Here is a 21,164-nt window from a genome sequence, read left to right as displayed (position 1 = left end):
AAATACTAATTTTTTTATGTCAACGTGTGTAACGTCTTCATGTTGCTAAAGTCCACGGAAAACACACCAAATATTTAAGTTACTTTACCCGATCCCTGCAGAAACAAATAGCGAGTGCAATGCGACAAACGTCTCCGCTGCGTATAAAAAAAAACATTCAAGAACATTGTAACGCCATACAAGCCTTGAATTAGGATTCATTGCTATACAAACGTTAGTGTTTACGTTTCTATAGCCCCGTGCTTCCAGAAAAATGATTTTGAACGCGGATAGAAATATTTTTCTATAATATGCTCCATATAGTAGTGTATAAAAACAGCAGAATAAGGGATAAATAACCTTCATTGAGTGAATGAAACAATGCCCCACGGATTGTTGCATAGCTTGATAGTTTGCGACTAGCTTTAAAGTTTAATAAAAATGTTAGGAACTTTGATACACCACTTGTAGTTTTGGAAAAAAACACACAGGTTTTTAAGCTTATTCTGATAATTTTGAACCAATGCGTTTTTTGCTTTTCGTCATAGTGTTAAATTGATTGTCGTTCTGTGAAACTACTGCACGTGATTGCACATTGGAACTATTACACTTTTATGGCAACGCTTCCGCTTTTCAACACAGCCAACACAACACCTCCCTCAACACCCAGTAACGCAGCACAACCACAACAGACACGACCAACACAACACCTCCCCCAACGCCCAGTAACGCAGCACAGCCAACACAACACCTCCCCCAACACCCAGTAACGCAGCACAGCCAACACAACACCTCCCCTATTGCACTTGGTCGAGGACTGCCAAGTGTAATACCTCGAGGTATTGCATTTGGTCGAGGACTGCCAAGTGTAATACCTCGAGGTATTGCACTTGGCCAAGGACTGCCAAGTGTAATTCCTCGAGGTATTGCACTTGGTCGAGGACTGCCTTGATATAAAAATCTGGATGGATATTTTATTTTTAGTGAAGAAGTCACGTTGACCTGGAGAGTCGTGCGTTTTTTCTGGACTTGTTGTATATGAATTACTCAACGATCCAGATTCTAGTCTGTTATATGCGATCAAATTATTAGTGGGTGAGTTTCGCAAGCGACTTCATCATAGGTTCTATGTCGCAAACGTACGAAATGGGATTGATTCATTTTTTTGTTCTCTCAGTCGCAAGAGGCAAATAAATTACTATAGGTTGTGCAAAGTAACAATTAAAATTCATCTTTCCCAAAGAATGAAGCTATTAGCAAGTTTTCTATGATGAAACAAAACCTTCTTTTCTGCAAGGGAGAGGGGGAGTTGAAACATTAAGAACTAGTGCTCTAAAACAAAGATAGAAATTAGGTGTCAATGGAAAATACTGGTTCACTTATTTGTGACGTTTTATACCATTTTAAAAGCCTCAGAAAAACATCCAGACTATCACAGTAAACGATACTATCAATACAACACTGAAAGATTTTTCATCAGAACTCCAACCTGTCCTATTGCTAGAGCAATGATATCGGTGACATCGAGAATTGAAAAAATGCGCATTGCACAGGCGCAAGACTCACCGATGTTGACCACAGCTTGGTTGGTTAGCTCCCAGCATGAGTGGAGTCTGAGGATGGATAGGGAGGCCGTTTGACGGGGACTGAAGAGCGCGAGCGCCGCGTCGGTGACGTGGTAGGCCTGAAGGCTGAGCTCGTAAAGTGAAGGCAGCAGCTGCGCCACGGCCCCAATGGCCTCATCTGCCACATTTATGCAGTCGGCCACGGCCAGCGACACGATGCGAGGATGCAAAATTGCCCACAGCCCGGCCTCGGTAAGCTCATTACAGCTCTGCAACTCCAGCTGATACACGCCACCCAGATGCTCTAGCAAGGCTTCCAGCCCTTTGTCTGAAACACTGCAGCAACGCAAGGCGACGCAGCGCAGAGCTCTGGTGTGGTTCACGGCGTAGTTTGCCACCAGGTCCATGAGGTCAGAGTCGGTGGCACAGACCAGAACCAGCGAGTCGAAGCCTCTCATCTGGACAGACACGTAAAACTTGCGCCGCATCTCGACGGTCTGTTCCTCAGTGTCGGCTCTTACTTCCTTACAGTGAAGCACTGCTCTGGTAGTACGCCAGTAACTTGGCTGGTAAAGAACTGTTCGCCATCTTAAGCAAACTTGTGCAGCTACGGCGCGCTCGCTGCCTGAGAGGTACTGAAATAATCGACTTAAGAAGTTTTCATCTTTTATGAGCTCATCCCAAGTGAGTGGCTTACGCTGTAGCCGAGGGGTTCTCCTAGTTGGTCGTGGGGAGGTGTGAGGGGTGCTGCTGCTGCAGGTCAGTCCATTGCTGCTTCGAACTTTCCCCAATAGAAATCGACCGGATTTTTCTGGAGGTCCACCTTTTTCCACTTTTGCATTCCTGCTACCGAGAGAATTTGCACTGTTATTGCTGTTGCCGCAGAAAACGTTGGCAACTTTTTCAATGACACCTCCCCTTCGTACGGACCCCATTCTCCCTGCCGCCTCCCTCAGCCTCACCCCCGCCCTCTCCACTGCCTCCTGAGCTCCAACGGACATTCACTTCAAGAAATTATCCTCATACTCGGCACAATAATGCTCGTGTTATACGTTGTTAAACAAAATAGGCACTACACTTATTTCAGTTATCGTTTCTTGCACTAACAAAGCTTGAACTCCACTGGAACGCTGAACTGGAAGCACCTCACCTGACAACATCCAGACGGATACTGAGAGGGTCTGGACTCTAGAGGGCCACGAGAAGTGCCGTGACCCTCGGCGGTGTCATCGTATCAATGGAGTTGTGATCTGCAGCTCAAATGGTCACTATTTAAAGTTCTATAACAATGTTCATTCTTATTAAACAAGGCTTCTTGATTTCGTTAGTTATCGTACCTGCTACCCTTTAAGTGATAATTATTGATCACTGCAGAGCTAACGACAAACTTAGATTTGATGGATGTCAATCAAATTATTCATTGAGCAATAACACTTATTTGCCAGGTGCGCAAAATAAGGAACATTCTTTTAAATAATATTTTAATTACTCCAATGTATACCTTCACAACTCAGATCCTTGCGTGCGACACACCGACTATTTAATTTAACTTTTGTGACTCGGGCACTTCTCGGTTCATTTATACTTTAAAGACTGTTGGAGATCCAAACGGCATGAGACTCAACTCAAGCCTCAAGGTGTCAGTAGTCAATCAAATCACATCCAATAGCTATAGTTACCATGAGCCATTAGTTGCGACGAGTCACGAATTGTTAAAAATTTATTTTCTACTTTAACGTAATTACGAGAACGGTTGAGATTATTTGACTTATTGTTGAATTTCAGCCATGGGCTATGGTTCAGGAACGTGAGGTTGGGCCCCAGCAGATTACTTTGCTGTTTCTATGCAACAGTTTCCATGTCAAACCTCTCCATACTGGTATGCGCACATATGTCTATCAAAATAAAAGTTTAGATAAAAGACAATTTAGCTCTGCATTCAATAATTCGTGCATGTCAGTTACTTACATATATAAGTAATAAGTATCTTAACATTTCATTCTGAACACTTTTTTATTTTAAAATATTGACCTATAATAAACCACGTATTCTTTATCTCAGATTCTCAGTCGACGCGGAGCTGACGAAGAGGCTACTCATAACTCGTAATTAGGTTGTTACGTTGACGGATATGACGCACGTAAATGTACGTCATATTGTCGTCCGCCCTTGAAAATTATCGTCTTTTTCGTCATTTTAAGCACTTCTGTCCGCTGCAATAGCTATCTGGGACTAGTTGGAGCGTAGATTTTGCTACTTTGCTTCATTACAAGAAAATTAATATCTCTCAAAAATCTGCGATTCAGTGAATTATTTATCTTCATTGCATGATTTATAATTTTGAGAGAGACTATGTCACTTATTCAATGTGCACCATGTAGTGTGTACGCTCAGCTCGGTTTACTTCTGATTTTTCTGAAGTAAACCGAGGTAAGTAGGAGCTTAGGATTTTTTAACCACGAATGTGTAGTATTGTGTACATAGTATTTAGTCTCAAGTCCAACATTAATTTAATAAAATATAACTCAGTAGTCAGTACTCATTGCACTGAGTGACAGAGAGCGCATTTTCTCGTCGACGATAACTTGAGGTTACGGACGGACGGACAGACGAGAGAGTCAGCTGCGTTCATCGAGTAAACATCTCTAGTGTCTATCGCCCTTGATTCCGTAAAGTTAACCGGTAAATAATCGCCTATAAATCACATATTACTTGATCTTGGACTACTATATATACCACGAGTATATTTAGTGAAGGGTCCTTCTAGCGTCATAACTACACAAGCTCTCAGGCCCAACGGTCATCCTTGCGGTTGTCCTGTGGCTTTAAGTCTACCCTGCGTGGACATCCCGAAAAGAAGAAGAAGGACGGACAGACAGACGGACATGGCGAGCACAATAGTGCATTTTTTTCCATAAATGAGAAAGTGCGCTAATAAACCTTCGCTACTTACTTTGTCACAAGCATCAATGCTGATTAAGCATGAGTTTCAGCTTTTGGTGGTATGTAGGCTATAACTTGAGTAAAACTCATAACTCAATGAGTTCATCCATGTCCATCCGTGTTCATTCATGGACGCATGAAACTATGAGTCTCCGCAGGAGTTGGCAGGTCTCGCGCAGGAGTCAGCGACTGCTGAGTGCTGAGCAGTGACTCAGTGAGTGAGCACGAGCAGTTGAGCAGTATTCTCTATTCTGTAAGAGTGAGAATGTAGCTGAGTCTAGCAACTTAGTCAATGAATGTTGAGGGATTCCGGTTCGGTCGACTACGGACGTGTGTATGTGATAGAGTGAGTACATTTTTGAATCGGTGAATAAATAGAAAAGAGTCTTAATTTTGAGACGGGCACCTTAAAAGTGGTCTAAGTTACCCCATTTTACGGTACTGTGGTGGTGCAGTTTCTGGAGCCTTTGTTGTTGAGAACTCATACCCTGACAGTGACAGCATCATTGAGATTTGAGGCTACCGGCTACCGCCCATGGTGGCAAGGAATTATTGTGAGTACTTATCGGTCCACCGCCGTGCGGCGGTCTTAATCCTTTGCAAGGCCCCATGCCCTTGGCCCTTGGGCCCCTCTTGCAAGTTGTAATGGTCTAAACTCAACAGTTCGACCCCATGGTCTCATCACAACCATGGTGTCATTGTATGGTAATTATATAAGAACATGAGCTTTTGGTAAATTGCACCGCAACGAAAATGTCGGACCGCCGCAACACATGTCACACCTCACCTCACGACGATGTGTTCATGACTGTCGGAATCCTAATGTAAACATAGCCAGCTGATTAGCAGAGTGAGCGCTGATTGGTCACCACTCAGCAGCCAACTGCCTTCTGTATTCGAAACGTCGGGTTCGCTGAGACCAGGGACGAATGTCAATTTTTCACAATATAAGTTATATTCTAAATAATTATAATTAAATATTTAAATTTCTCTCTACACAACAAGCTTAAGACGTGACAGAGAGTTTGAATAAGATAAGTTGCTGGCTTTCCGCTACCCTGTGGAGATCCTCATCTTACGACTGGACATCCTCATGACCTCATCTTATTTCCTTTGTTCGTTGAACAAACTACGACTGTTCTTGTTGGCTTGCCGAATTTGCAGTAAGTACTGATTATTAATTTGAATTTCTTTCATTTCCATAACAAAAATGTCGCAATTACGAATTACGATTGATGATTCGATGATTTGATCTGATGGTGCTTCACTACTTGACGTGCTTCATCGTGACATCGGACAGCGGCAAGGGCGTTTACTTAAATTAGAGCTATGAAAAAGATGGCGACCCTCTAAGGCTCTAAGGCTTAGCCATTTCGTGTGAAGTGAAAAAAAGGAATCCATTTCACTTTCATAGTTTCATTGCCCATTTATTTAATAAGAACGATATGAAGAAGGATTTTGAATTATTGTAAAATTATAGAGCTAATTTTTGTTACCATTTAAATTTTAAATGGCTGGCGCCTGGCCGCTGCCGACGCCGAGTCCCGGCGAGTCGGCGACTAGCGTCCCAGATCCTCCCTAACCCCCAGGCCCGCTTGCCGAAATATATAATATATTAATTATAATCATTATAATGTATACTTAATTTTGCTTCCACTCTCAACTCTTGATTATCTTCATTATTGCAGAATCTTGTTTGATGTTTTATTTAGCTTACCCGTTTTTATTTTTCTGGAAATTCTGGTATTCCTGATCCTGTTAATCTTGCCTCACCTCTCAAGTCTCAAGGCAGCATGGCATGAGGCTTGATTATTTGATTAAATTGATTTTCCTGATCCTTTTTCTGTTTTTCAATTGCATCATAATTTTAAATCTCAACATATATCACTCATTGTCATTGAGGTCAAAGGTCATTGTTGAATGTTGTCTGTGGATTTGTGGCAATTATTCTGTTTGGGCTTTGCCCTGCCACTCTGGTCACTAAATCTGTCTTACTAAGTAAGATAATCAATTGTGCTTTTTGGAATTAATTAATCTTAGTTTTTAATTGAAAATTTGTTCTTTGACTTTGAGTTTCAGCCTGGCAGCCATGGCAATTTCCATTTACAAAGATGAAAGATGTTCATTCTTAATGCTTTCATTCCTTTGTTTGTTCCTCACTCCTCAGGGCTCAGGTCATCTCTCTTCTTCTAAAGACTAAAGCTGTTGCTGTAGCCTGTACATCATGGCTACCCCTACTCATCCCATACTTAAGTTTGCCTTCAAAAATGTTACTAGAATAGAATCAGTAGATCGTGTTTCATTCAATGCTAAATGTAACTTTTGTAAATTTGCTAATGTAAATCTCAAATTTGATGAAAAAAGTTATTCTAATCTAGTTCGCCACGTTAAACGTAAACATTTGAAAGAGTATAGAAAGTATCTTGGCCAAAGCATATATTCAACATTATTATATTCAACATATTTATTCAAAGCATATATTAAACATTATGTTCAGTTATCAGTACAAGATAACTTTTATATTTTTCTAATAAATTTGTTAAATGCACTTTTTTTCTATTTCATGTATTGATTTATGATAGAAAAATGAAGCTCAATTCAAGCCTGACGACTTCCATCTCGTTTTCTACCCAGCATTCAGGTAAATGTGAAAAGTGTGATATTATTATGTTGACATGCTACGTCAAACTATGTATTATGTGGTTATTGACATAACTCTTTTGCAGGTGAGGCGCAGGCAAGAGGAATTACACAGTAGGCAAGAGGAATCGCTCGTCTCATCGCCGTCATTGAAGAATAAAGGTGCCCGCGCCCGCCTTCACGCACGGCAACTTGATCGTCAAGCTTCACAAGTACCTGCAACGTGCATCTAGCCAGCAATGAGGTAAAATGGAATTGGTTTGCAATGAAATAGCGATATGCTGCGTTAGTTTAATGATTACGTTGTTACATAATGCAAATTGTATGGGTATTACTTTAGATTAAGCGCATCCAAAAAAAGGTGTTTGTTTAAGTATATGTTTTTTGGGGTGTAGATTAAGAATCTAAAATCCGTTTTTGGCCGTACCGATTTTTCCCCGATTTTTTAGATATTTTCTATAGAAAACGACAATGGGGGAACCGGGGGTTTTAGGGGGGGGACACGCCCGAGGCTCTAATTTGTCAAAAATCGGCAAAATCGGCGAAAATTTGGCAAAAATTGGAAAATTTTATTTTACTGGAAATGATCTATATCGATCTTGGAATGACTGTAAACCTATGTAAAACCCAAAAATCGCGCTAGGCTAGGTTAGGATGTAGGCTGCTATTCCGCACCACCCAGGAGGTTGCAGCTTAGGCGCAGAGGCAAACTTCCATAATATGGTCTAAAACGATGGTTACCAAACTTTTGCAGGATAGAGCCCCCGTGGCTCCCCAGTGAATTCCTATAGCGCCCCCATCCCAAACACATATGGGAACAAACACTTCTTTCATGATATTTGGTATGCTTCAATTTGAATAGCGAAAGGTTAAACACAAATGTGTATTTCACAAATAAAACTCAATTTAGTAAAAAAATATATTCATTAGCAGTTTTCACTGTTTCATCAGCATTGAATGGTAAATAAACATTCCACCAGTAACCGTCATTGTCTCACACTTAATGCATTCTTAAGGATGTATGTGCTTGGTGCAGGGACATAAGCTTCTTAACATCAGGCTGGAAATCACTATAAAGAAGTCGTAGATCCCTGCGGTCAGTAATTATTAGTCGGTTTCTCAGCTTGGAAAGAACCAAGACGACTGCTCTGAAGCCCCGTTCTACTAAATATGTTGGGAATGCAATAAAATACTTCTTGACCTTGTTCCAAAGCTCTTGATAGAAGTCGGAGAATTTTTTTGTTACCAAAAATCTTGATACGACTTATTAAACTTAGAGTATAGCTCAATGTTCGAACTTCGACTGCGGATTGCTGCCCCCCTACAGCCCTCTTCTTCCTCACCGCCCTCCCAGATCTTTCCACCGCCACCAGAGGGGCGGTACCTCCCACTTTAGGAACCACTTCTCTGAAAGGTACTCATAACTTGGACATGCACATTACCCAGAACGTCCTAGATAGAGTATGACAATAAACATTTCTCTTTATGTTAGGACGAGACATGTAATTTAGCCATTGATTGTTCGTGGGAAGTTGCCAGTTTTGAGCAGATTTGAAAATTGCTTGATAAACCACTATTCAGTCAAATTACTGTGCAGACATGGCGATGTATGGCCAAATGTTGAATTTTAATGTTAAGTTATTAAGCGACTGGCGAGAGCCGTATGAGTTCAGTACGCCTTCAGGCGCGCAATGGCATCACCGCGAATCGGTGACAGTGTCTATTGGCCAGCCGCTCAGCAGCGTGTGGAAGGACTTTCTCAGGCTGTGCAAGATGCCTCGGATCCAAGGTGGTATCTCGCTAATTATATATATTCATTAGAAACTCGCTAATTATTAGTATTTCCAAATCGCCAAAGCCATTTGATGTCTCTTGTTATCCTAAATTAGTGTGCAGTGCCAGGTTTTCAGGGAGGCTGAACGGCATCGGTCGAATTAATGGTTAATGATGGACGAATTACAAAAATTTTTTAGTAATAATGAAGAGATAAGACGCATGTACGAATACTCAACTTGAGCAACCAAAACTGGATGAAATCTCGGAAGAAACGAGGCAGTGTCTTTCGAGAGAGCGCAGACAACTGAGGGTTGACTGACAGACGACTAGTTGTTGAATCACAGAAGCCTGACGGTTGAATAACATATACAACAGCCTGTTGAATCGCCAACGACTGACAAGACGTGGTAGCTTAATAAGTCTTGTGATAGTGACAGAAGGCTGAGGTAGCCTCAATAATCTCTCCAACTGGAACTGGAATAGATACAGAAGAAATTAGCATTGACCCTTGAATGTTCTTAAGGTTTTTCACACTATAATAATTACATATATGGCTTAAATTGTTTACCCAAAAATCCCTAAGTGGTGAACACTACCTTGGCCTGTTGGCCATTATTGAAGGCAATAAGTGCCCTTATTAGCCATCCATTATGATCCATATACTGTTATTGTTAGTAGGCTAATTGCAACATAAAAGATAACACCTCAAAAATACAAAAAAGTTGAAAAAATAAAAAAAAATCAAATAAATAAAAAAAATCATCAAAAAATCATTGATTTTTGATTTTTTGATTTTTTTAAAAAAATAAAAAAAATCGCCAACCCTGGTAAAAAATGACAATGTCATCGGTTAAGCCTCAGCCATGATTCTAGCTTTGCTCAGTCCTTATACTCTTACCTCGTAATTCATGATGTTAGAACTTTGATATTCAAATGTTGATACTACTGTCAAGTGTCAATATCACAATCAAAATTATTTCACAATCAGAAATATGTTATAATATCACAATTGAAAATATTATTCACAAATAACTATCCATTTCAATGCCAAAGTGGACCCATCTTCACGCTACCAATATGTAAACATCGGTGACGTCACAGCGGTGACGTCACACACAAGAACACATGGGAGACAAAAAAAAAGCAATATTTCGCTGTACCACAAACAAGTAAATGTAAATAATTAGCAATGGAAAATGAGTTTCTGCAACATTTTGAGAGACTGTGCCTAAGCAGAATAATATATTGTTATTATTATAGTTATATAGTATATATACTATTATAATAATAACAATAAAATAGTTCCTTTGATGGCCACTGCTGGCGCTAGCATCTGGATGTGGAAGCATAATCTTTGTTCAAAATTCAAACAATTTAATATCATACTGTGCCACAAGTTAATACATTTGAATAATTAATAATGGAAAATATGTTGCTGGAACACTTTAAGAGACCGGACCTAAATAGAATACAATATTATATATTTAGTCAAGATACTAAAACAATAAAGTAGTTCATTTTGTTGCCGCTGCTAGCACTGGCATCTGTATCACTGTAGCCTGTATGTGAACCTTCCATTCGTAATATTAATTCAGCATGGAATCATGGAGATACAACGTCTATGATTGATTTGAATCATAAAAATTAACCTAATGCAAGAAATTAGCAATCAATAATTCAATGTTGTTTTGTAAGTTTTGTACCAACGGAACTACGGAAAACTACATTAAATACGTATTGGCAACTTAAGCTAAAAAAATGCACTGTAACGGCAATCAGCTGTGAGAGAAGATGCCAGAAAGTGCGATGGATTCAATTTAGTCATTTTTATTTGAAATTGGTCTCAGTTCTTTGGAATAGGAGCGTAAATTCCAGTGTAAAACCTATTAAAATTTTACGTTTCTGTGTGGATTTTGATGCTGTTAGCATTGAAATACTTGACAGTATCTCTGATGCAAGAAATACTGGCTAAATACATTTCAATTTAGAAATTAACGTCAATCGAAAATTCGAAATTACTGCTGTTCAGGCAGGGCTATGTTGGTTCTTGCGAACCGATTGTTGCATCCAGTCGCTTATATTGAAAATAAAATGATTTAAGCAAGTATTTCTTGCATCAGAGATAATTCAAAGTTTGCTAATGTTAACAGCATTATAATACATGCAGAAACGTACATTTTTTTATAGATATTAAAAATTTAGGCTCTATGACTTGTATACTATGTCTATTATAGTCTATAGGATTTCAAATCGATGCATGCATTCAAATTCAAATTAGGTCCACCCATGCCCCACGGCCAGTGTAGCTGTCAGCTCACCTTTCTTCAGAAGTGTGAAAGCTTTTACCGGTGAACGTGTGTTTTACGATCGGTCCGTAAAGAAGCGTTGATCGGTTCAAAATGACATAAGAACAGGTTCTTTTGAATAACCTATGGATTGGCACCATGCGTACCGCCTACCAGTGCCGTTTATGCTTGAAAGCATAAGAACCGTAACTCGGGTTGCTCAAGTAAAAGTCTGCCTGGCAGGCTGGCAGTAGGTCAAAACGTGCAGCTATGAATATCAAAAAGCTACTGGGTGAACCAGTACATGGACACCCGAATACGGTACTAACTAAAACCCGGACCAGTCCACCAGACCCACGGTCAGAAAGATGTGCCAGGTGCGCAGGTTTTTTTATTATCTTCACATCAATTTGCGCCGTGTGCCGCATAGTGGCAAACCAGAGCTTTTTTAGAATCAGTTCATTTTTAATTTCCTCATTTACTCAAGATTTAAACCAATTTTTTGAGTATTATAATGCTGGTATGATGATCCAGTGTGGAAATCCAGAGGGGTAATATATTAACTGGTAAACATAGCAAATTGGAAAGCAGGACCCAAAAATCTGGAACGTCCAGCACACTTCCACTTTCAGTCCATCATCATCACTGATGAGGCTCTGCAAGATGCCACAGCTGTTTCTTTGAAAAAAAAACAGTGCTTGCTTCATCACAGTAACAAGAATCCAATCAACGCTTGAACGCGTCCAACGTAACAGTCACAAGAATCGAATCAATGCTTGAACGCGTCCAATGTCAAAGTCAAATGAATCCAATCATTGCTAGAACGTGTGCAACGCCAGTCACAAGAATCCAATTACCATCAGAACGCGTGCAACGTCACTGCCACTGGAATCCAAACAGCGTTAGAAAGCTAGAATGGACCGCCCCAAATGCACACATTGTTAACGCACTAATGCTAATTTAATGTGTAATGCTACATTTTTTATTTCAAGCGCCTAAAACAATAATGTAGTTATGTCACTATTGATGAAAATCGCAAAGGCCGCGAAATCTCTGCCGCGTCTACGTCGTGGGGGTACCCTGGCCTGCGCGTCGGCCGGATGCCCGGCCTACTCACGGGTCAGGCCAAACGGCAGAGGCCTCCCCGCCCGGATCGCTACCGGACGGAGGCTCCATCATTTTTCCCCCTATGGGCAGGGGAACCTCGGCCTCCCCTTCCCCCTACCCACACCTTTGGCCACCTATCCTTTCTGGGATATCCTATGCCCTTCTCTCCTCTCACCTTTTCTTCCTTTTCATCCTTCTCCTCCTGATCCAGGGTATCCATCCCAACCCTGGCCTGGGTCGCTATCCCAACCCTGCCCCCGACGACGACCCCTGCTCAGTCTGCTCCCTTCCGGTTACAAAGCGATGTTACTCGTTTGGTGCTCCATGTGCAATGCCTGGTGCCACAAGCGGTGCTCCGGCCTTCGCTCCATTTACCTCTATTCCGAATGGCTGCCTTCCTCGCTCAACACGATGTTGCGATTGCCTGCATCCAGGAGACGAAGCTCTCAACGGCCTCCCGCCCCCCCTCTTTCCCTGGATACGCGCTGGAACGTAGGGACCGCCCCGGTGGCCATGGTGGTGGTCTCCTAATTCTGATCTGTCACGACATCCCGTACACCGGGCGTGATATTTCTCCCCTCCTGCGTGGCGATGCCACCATGGAGGCCATAGCCATCTCCACTCCGCTCAATGGCTCCCCTCTATGTATTATCAATATATGCATCCCACCAGCCACCTCCTGTCCCCCGGGATACTCCCCGGACCTATCTGACATTGTCACCATCACGGACAACTGTCTGATAGTGGGTGACTTTAACGCCCATCACTCCTCCTGGTTCTCCCACACTGAGGACCAGAGAGCAGCAACAAGAGGGATCACCATCGACGACGTCATCTCTGGCTACCCCTTAGCTTTCCTCAACGAGGATTCGCCGACCCGCCTCCCCTCCCACGGCCCTCCCTCCTCACCGGACCTCGCCATCATCACCGGGCAGCTGCTACTCAGCACCTCATGGGCTCCTCAAGTCGCCCTAAATTCTGACCATTTGCCTATCCTGCGGCAGCAGTTGAAGCAGCGCTCGAGGCAGTCCCTCCCTCCACCTCGTGCGGAGGTGAGTCGACCCTCAGGGGCGTCCTGACGGCTGCTGCCAAGCAGCACATCCCTGCGGGATTCCGAAAGCAGTTTTCCCCTACAGTCAGCCCTGGCACCCGGTTGCTCATGGAGCAATGGGATGACATCAGGGCGCACAACCCTAACGACCCCCGGCTCCCCGATCTCAACCTAGAAATCTCCACTTCAATACAAGCCCATGCCAGGAATACCTGGCGGACACATCTCGCCTCGTGCAACAGGCGAACTCACCAGTCAAACCACTGGAACCTCCTCCGTTCACTATCCGGAAAACTCAGCCGCCCTCCACCCAACCAGCCAATCCAATTTGGCCAGACCCCCCTCTTGTCGCAGTGCAAGATCTCCACCGCCTTTTGCAAACTATTCACCTCCATCGCTCCGCACTCCAAAAACCCATCGACCCACCGCCTTATGCGTCGAATTTGGGCTGAGCATCCCCTGGACAGGGACTTTGCCCCTTTCACCCCTAACATGGTGAAACTTGCCATCAGAGCCGCTAACAATTCTTCCGCTTGGGGTCCAGATGGCCTTACGGTTCTCCACCTCAAACATCTTGGCCCACGTGGCCTCCAGTTCCTCACCCACATCTTTAATATCTCTGTCGCCACGGCCTCCATTCCATCTATATGGAAAAACTCAATAATCATCCCGTTACTAAAACCAGGTAAACCTGGTAACCTGGGCGCCTCATACCGCCCCATCTCCCTCCTTTGTCCAGCGGTCAAGATCCTGGAACGCCTTCTACTCCCATCTCTGTTTCGCTTGTCACGGTTTCTTCACAACATGGCTTTAAACCGGGGCACTCGACGGTCACCGCCCTCCTCCCGCTCGCGCACCAGATTGCGACGGGTTTCAACTCACGCCGTCCCCCAGCACGTACAGTGGCAGCTGCGGTCGACCTATCGAAAGCTTTTGATAGTGTTGACCACCCTCTCCTCCTCAGCATGATCGCGGCGTCAGATCTACATCACAATCTGGTCCGCTGGCTGTGCTGTTACCTTAGAGGCAGGATGGCTTTCTGCCTCTACCTGAGAACAAGGTCCCCCTTCAGAACAATCCATTCTGGAGTACCCTAAGGGGTCGGTCATCTCACCAGCCCTATTTAACTACTTTATCTCAGACATACCTGTTCCGACCTCTAACATTGCCTCATATGCAGATGACCTTACTATTTTTGTGTCGTCCCCGAGGCTCGACACCGCGGAGGCTGATCTCTCTGAGCTCCTCCGGGACATCTCAGACTGGTCGACCGCCAAGAAACTGGCTGTGGCTCCTCAGTCACGCTTTTCACCCCCGACACTCACCAATCCCATCTCCACCCCTCTGCAACAATCTGCAATGGCATCATCCCCTTGGATAAAACCCCCAAAATCTTAGGATTCACTTGGGACACCCATTTTACGTTCTCTCCTCATGTCAGCCATAGCCACCAAAGCAACAGGCTCTTTACGCATCTTAAAAGCCCTGACCGGCACCAACTGGGGCTTCTCCAAGGAAGACATCATTGCCACATATCGAACAATTACTCGCCCAATCTTAAATTATGCTGCCCCCATTTGGTACCAAGTCGCCTCACGAACCACAATCGCAAGTCTCCAGATCATTCAAAACTCAGTCTTGAGACTAGCCACTGGCTGCCTCAAGATGGCCCCAATCGCCCATCTTCACCATGAGACCGGCGTCCTACCCCTGTCTGCCCACCTGGACCTGGCCTGTGCGCAATTTCTCACCAGCACCCTCCAGCCTGCTCATGCTTCTTTCAACATCGTCTCCGCTCCCCCTGGAGACCGCCCCATGAAAGCCTCAATCAAGTCAAGATTCGGCCACCTTGTGGCGCCTTTCCTGGCCGACGGCAGGATGCCCGACGGTGCCTATGGAGAGGCAAAACGCTCCCTCCGTAGGGAGATAGCCACCCGTGTTGCGGTGATGGCCGGTAACAACGCGGTCCTCTCAACCCCGCCACCACCGATTGCAGTAGAAGAGGCCTCGCTCCCTCGTCCTTACCGCTCAGCGCTATCCCAGCTACGCTCTGGATACTGCAGCTCCCTTGCGTCCTACACCCACAGGGTCGGTAGCTCCCTTAGCGCCGCTTGCCCAGAGTGCGGGGATCCCCTCCAATCCGTCCAGCACCTCTTCGCCTGCCCCGCCTTCCCCACGTCCCTCAGCGTCTCATCATTGTGGGACAACCCCGTGGAGGCGTCGACGTTCTTGGCCACCCTCCCTGCTTTTGCCCATCTCCCTCCTCTTCCGGTGCCGCCCCTCCGACCACCACCAGAGCCTCCACCCATGCGAGCGTGACGTTTGGCGCAAGAAACAACAACAAAATCGCAAAGAATAACATCTTTACTTTGTACATTCACTCACAAATACATGAAAAACTGCCTATGAATTCATCAACAAATAAAAAACTGATGATAGTTTTCAGCATTGAGACATGAAAACTACTTGCGATCAGGATTCAGGAGTACCATCTGTACCCAAGCAATAACATAGAAGGTGACACGTGACAGAGATAACAACAATATGATATCAATATACTCCGTGAAGAAGAGAAATATTTGAATTCTTCTATATTGTAAATTTTTAGTAACTGACATTCAACAGAATGGTTTAATAACGGTCATAAATGTTATACATGCATTGCATGCAGTATCAATCATGTGCAATGAAGCTGGTGGGAAAAGCTTTGGCTCAGCCTAGTTAGTTGACTTGGTTCTCACGCAATCGGTGGATACGCTAACTGCGATGCAGATGAAGCTCGGACTTCAGTTGTATACTTCTTAGGTTTTATTCATATACTTTGAGACTATTATTGAGTGAAAATTTTACATGATATATTGTGAGCCGTCTAAAGTTCTAATAATGTATAAATTACGAGGTTCACAGAATCTACAGTTTTGAATGCTAAATTTTCCAAGTACGCTACCGGAAGTCTAGCCAGTCAAGTGTCATGTGCATTGCCTCTTCTTCGATAAGTTTCTCCGATTGCCGATGAGTTTATCCTCATTTTGAAAGCTGACATAACGAATAGGTGCAATAAATGTTTTTTTTATATTCATTATGTCAAGAGTAAATAGTACTATAAGCCATAGCTAGCCTATTTAGTTCTTGCCGATGAGCTGTTAGTTTACTCTGAGTGAGTAAGGACTAAGGAGAGTGGCGAGACTCTTTTTGCCATTCATTACTAACTAACGGCAGTCATTATTTAATTCAAGTAATATGCATTTGTGTTTAGCATTGTTTACCGTATTTGCTAAGGAGGATCGCATAAAATGAAAGAATTACGATACGATCTTTGAATTCAAAAATTTTTATGTTCAATGATCACGTTTATTTTTCTATATAAAATGCAAGCTTTATGTACAAGAGTGTAAGTATTGTTCATAGAACAATGCCAATTTTGACAATTTTTTTCTTCATGTGCAGTTTAACTAATATGATACAAAGGCATAGATTGCTTGCAATCAAATCCGCGTTCGTTTGAGCTGGTTGGGAGTTGGATGCTAGCATATCTTCCAAATCAGTTTCAGGTATGATTTTCAGAAATAATGGAAAAAATTAAGGAGTAAATTAATTATGACCGTAAAAGAAAATAATTTGGTGTGCTCTGAATCAACTGGTCAAACTCTGAACAACTAATACATCAAGTGCTCTTAATCAACTCGTATATAGGCGACTTTTGCATTCAAGTATATCGGCAAGATCTAGTGGAACTTTTTTCAGAATCAAGAGTACATCCTTTACCGGCTGCAAAGTTGTGAGGCCTTCTAAAGATATCCTTTGCTCACCGGAGAGTGACGTGTCTCTACCGGCGACCTCGGAAACGTTCATGCGGGGTGCAAAGCTTATGCAGCCTTCCCAAGATCTTCCTTGCTCATCAGTGACTGTGAGTGATGAGTCTCTACTGGTGTCAGTACTCAGTAGCGACCTTGTAACTTCTACTGAGCACAACGTGTCTTTCAGTAGATTCCTCTTGCTTATCCGTGAGTGACGCGCACAATTAACAATATTGGGATTTTCTCTATGTTGCCTGATGTAACGTTCATGCCGAGGCCAATTTCTGACGACCTGCAAACCTGTTTCTAGTTGCCACTTGCCTGGAACGTTTTTTTTAAGGCGGAATGCTTTTTTTAAGTGAACCTCTAATCTTAGATTTCCACTCTGCAGTGGTATCCATGATACTTTACTGGTCTACTTATAGGACTCAAAAATGAACTTGAGGGTGAGTCTAAAAAACTCTCTGCTTTGCCACTATGGTGTGCCGTAATATGCCGGTAAAAAAGTGCACTGTGCGCCAGCATGCGCCGTGCTCCTAGAGTTGTTTAAAGATGAATGCGTTATGCGTGGCAATGCTATCACACACGAACAAATATCTGCATCACGTTGACTAGATTTCTAACGTGTTAGCTAACTCAGGTTCTAAGAGTCGGCAATGTTATGAATAATTATTCATAGATCACAATTCGGTTGGAAATTAATTACAAAACTGAATAGTAGAAGGCGACAATCCACATGGCTTGAGATTGGCTCCTTCTAACGAAGGACTGAATTTGGTAAATAGTATAAATCCGAATGTCAATGTCAGGAATACGTTGCGATCCCGACATCCTCCCGGCTGGAGATTTTTTTTTAAATTATTGATTCTCATTTTTTGCAACTTTGAAGGTTAATTATATAGACTAACAACAAACATGAAAAATGAATAGCTCCAAGAGACTCGTACATCTCAGACAAATTTACGGCCGTACTTGCGGCCGGACTCTGTACCTGAAATATCTCCCAAAGTACTGAACGTAGCTTGAAGAAACTTGATTCACATATTCATTATGGCCTAACGGTGATGTCAAGCGCGTGACAATTCTTTTTAATATCGCCTTCATTTGCAAGTTCTATGACGAAACGTGCCGAAATTTGCAGTGTACCAGAGATTTCTCCTAAAATACTGAACAGATTAGAATGAAACTTTGCATATAGAAACCTAACCTCCCAACGGTGTGATGTTTAGCTCGTGACAATTTTTTTACCTTTTGCCTTCGTTGATGAGTATTTTTCTCTTTTCCCTCATTCGTGATTTAAAAAGCAAAATTGTTTGAATTTGCAGTGTACCAGAGATTTCTTCTAAGATACTGAACAGATTTGAACGAAACTTTGCATATAGAAACCTAACTTCCCAATGGTGATGTTTAGCTTGTGACAATTTTGTCAATTTTGCCTTCGTTTGCGAGTTATATGGCTTTACGTATTCGTATATGGCTCTTGGTCAATGCAAGTTCAAAAATCGGCCTGAGAAATGCTGGTCGTTTCTCTGTATAACTCGCAAACGAAGGCAAAATTGAAAAAATTGTCACAAGCTAAACATCACCGCTGGGAGGCTAGGTTTCTATATGCAAAGTTTGATTCAAATCTTTTCAGTATTTTAGAAGAAATCTCTGGTACACTGCGAATTTGAACACAATTTTGCTGTTTAAATCACGAATGAGGGAAAAGAGAAAAATACTTGCCAACGAAGGCAAAACGTAAAAAATTGTCACGAGCTAAACATCACACCTTTGGGAGGTTAGGTTTCTATATGCAAAGTTTCGTTAAAATCGGTTTAGTATTTTAGAAGAAATGGCTGGTACACTGCAAATTTTGGTACGTTTTGTCAGATAACTCACGAATGAAAGCGATATTAAAAATAATTGTCACGAGCTTGACATCACCGATGGGTCATAATGAATATGTGTACCAAGTTTCATTGAGCTACGTTCAGTACTATGGGAGATATTTCAGGTACAGAGTCCAGCCACGAAACCGGCCCCAAGTACGGCCGTAAATTTGTCCATTAATTACAATGATGAAATTATTTCTGACTTCTTTCATTAACCGTAGAATCTCTAATAACCCTATCAGCGCAATAACAGTATATATAGAACAAGCAAAATCTGTCATTTAACACCCATATTTGTTTACTTCATATATCCAATTTCTGAGGACTTGGTTATTCAACACTTGCCTCACGTCCGGACAGAATATTGCCTCACGTCCGGACGGTCTTTGGAAGGTAAACAAACAATGTTCGTCAGTTCGTATAAGAAATTTGTAGAAAATTTATTTGAAAATAAATTTCTAGATTTTTACTTTCACAAAATTTCCATATCAAGGAAAATCATAGATTATTGATGGATAATTAAACGCATATTAAGTATTATACGTTTTCTGTCTCTTGTCCCTTGACAAAATGTACCTATGTACGCACTGCGCCAACGCTTGCGCGCGCTGCGCTGATGCTTGCGCGTGCAAGCGGGGATGGCCAGAAGTTGCACCAACTGTGCGCTGCAATGGCTTGAAAAAAGTCAAAATGCGTGGGAAAATTCCCTGAAAACATACATAATCCTGAGTGTGGCACCAGACCAGGTTCACATAAATAAAAGCCTGTAAATCATCAGTCTGAAACATAGAAAAAGGTTTTAATTTTACATATTAAATTTTCATTTCTATATACTTGGAAAAATTTCATCTCACCAGCAAATGAGGGTTTTAGAAAAGTGCATTTTTCAAGCAAACTAATCAATAGAGAATGTTCTAAAACATCCAGAAAGCATAAAACATTTTTATCAAATTTTTCTCACTTGGTAAAATTTCATGCCAGGTCCGGGAGACCCCGGGGCCCAGACCAAGTGAACTAAAACCCGGACTCAGACCTATGTATCGGGAAACGCAGCTGTGGGGAAGCTCATCCATTTAATGGATGAGTACACTCGGTAAAGTAATGGATTCCATTACTAACAGTACTCTGAAGTCCTCTTCCTTTGTAGATGTAGAATAAATGACACTTTCTGTGATTTTTACTTGTTTTTCTTTTATTGATATATTACCATGTCCATATATTACCCTTAAAATTCGCACGTGCCAATTTGCCAAAGACCACCACTGCCCTAGATGTAATGGACCATCATGATTCCTGCCTTCCGGAACGTTGCCTTCAACACTTCAACTTTCAAGCCGTCCGTATCTAGGCCGTGGGTCGAACCAGCCCTTGGTCGAACGGCCACTTGTCAAAGGACGATAAATTTTGGAACAGAACTATGCTATCTGAAACAACCTAAGATGCGGTGAAAGTAAAATTATGTAATTTAACAATGCCTGGAAGTCATATTCGATCCACGGCCTGGTGGTGCAAGGCAGGTGGTGGTCAAGGCCGAAGGAAGACAAAGCTGAGTCAGCCTGAGTGGTGCACGGCTCACGGCTGATTGGTGTAGGTCCGGAGAGATCCAAGGCGGTTGATTCATGGCTTATTGGTGCACATAATTGGTGGTGCACATGCATGGCTGTGCTCCCCCCTTAATACCCTAATGGCCTAACCCTATTATTGATGTGATATATAAATTTAACCATATCCATCACCCATGGACATGCCATTGAGCATTTAAAAGGACCTCATTCACTGCGAGCTTCATATGAGCAGCCATATATATATACCATAAACTGGGGTAACTTTGACTCCCGGGGTAACTTTGACCACTTTTGGTTTTTTAACAAAAACCCCCAAAACTCAAAAACCATTTGACATAGAAAAATTTTGTCAATGGGCATTAAAGACCTAATACTGAGGCTACGTAACACAATAAAAAGATTTAAAAAGTTTGCATATCTAATAGGTTAGAAAAATCAAAATGTGACCCACAAAAAAAGCTATTTTTTTAAAGCCTGTCAGAGTACCCCCTCCAATTTTTTTATTTTTTGGCAAAATAACTCCAGGTTTTGATGCATTGTAGTAGAACTCTTCTAGTTACATATGCAAAAGACAAATTTGAG

At 42.4% G+C, this 21,164-nt stretch overlaps 1 protein-coding gene across 1 annotated transcript in view; it reads right to left on the bottom strand.

Annotated features, from left to right (window-relative positions):
- Positions 1-2,700, bottom strand: part of LOC108677906 (F-box/LRR-repeat protein 16-like) — a 39,710-nt gene extending 37,010 nt beyond the window's left edge. Inside the window, exon 1 of the mRNA XM_018166217.2 lies at positions 1,546-2,700. Coding sequence (XP_018021706.2) covers positions 1,546-2,545 — 1,000 coding nt within the window. The 5' untranslated portion in view covers positions 2,546-2,700. The remainder of the gene's footprint in view (positions 1-1,545) is intronic.
- Between the last annotated feature and the right edge of the window lie 18,464 nt (positions 2,701-21,164).

This window comes from Hyalella azteca, unplaced genomic scaffold (genome assembly GCF_000764305.2).
Source record: "Hyalella azteca isolate HAZT.00-mixed unplaced genomic scaffold, Hazt_2.0.2 contig7668, whole genome shotgun sequence".
In the NCBI taxonomy this organism is placed as follows: Eukaryota; Metazoa; Arthropoda; class Malacostraca; order Amphipoda; family Hyalellidae; genus Hyalella; species Hyalella azteca.
This window is presented reverse-complemented; position numbering and strand designations above follow the sequence as displayed.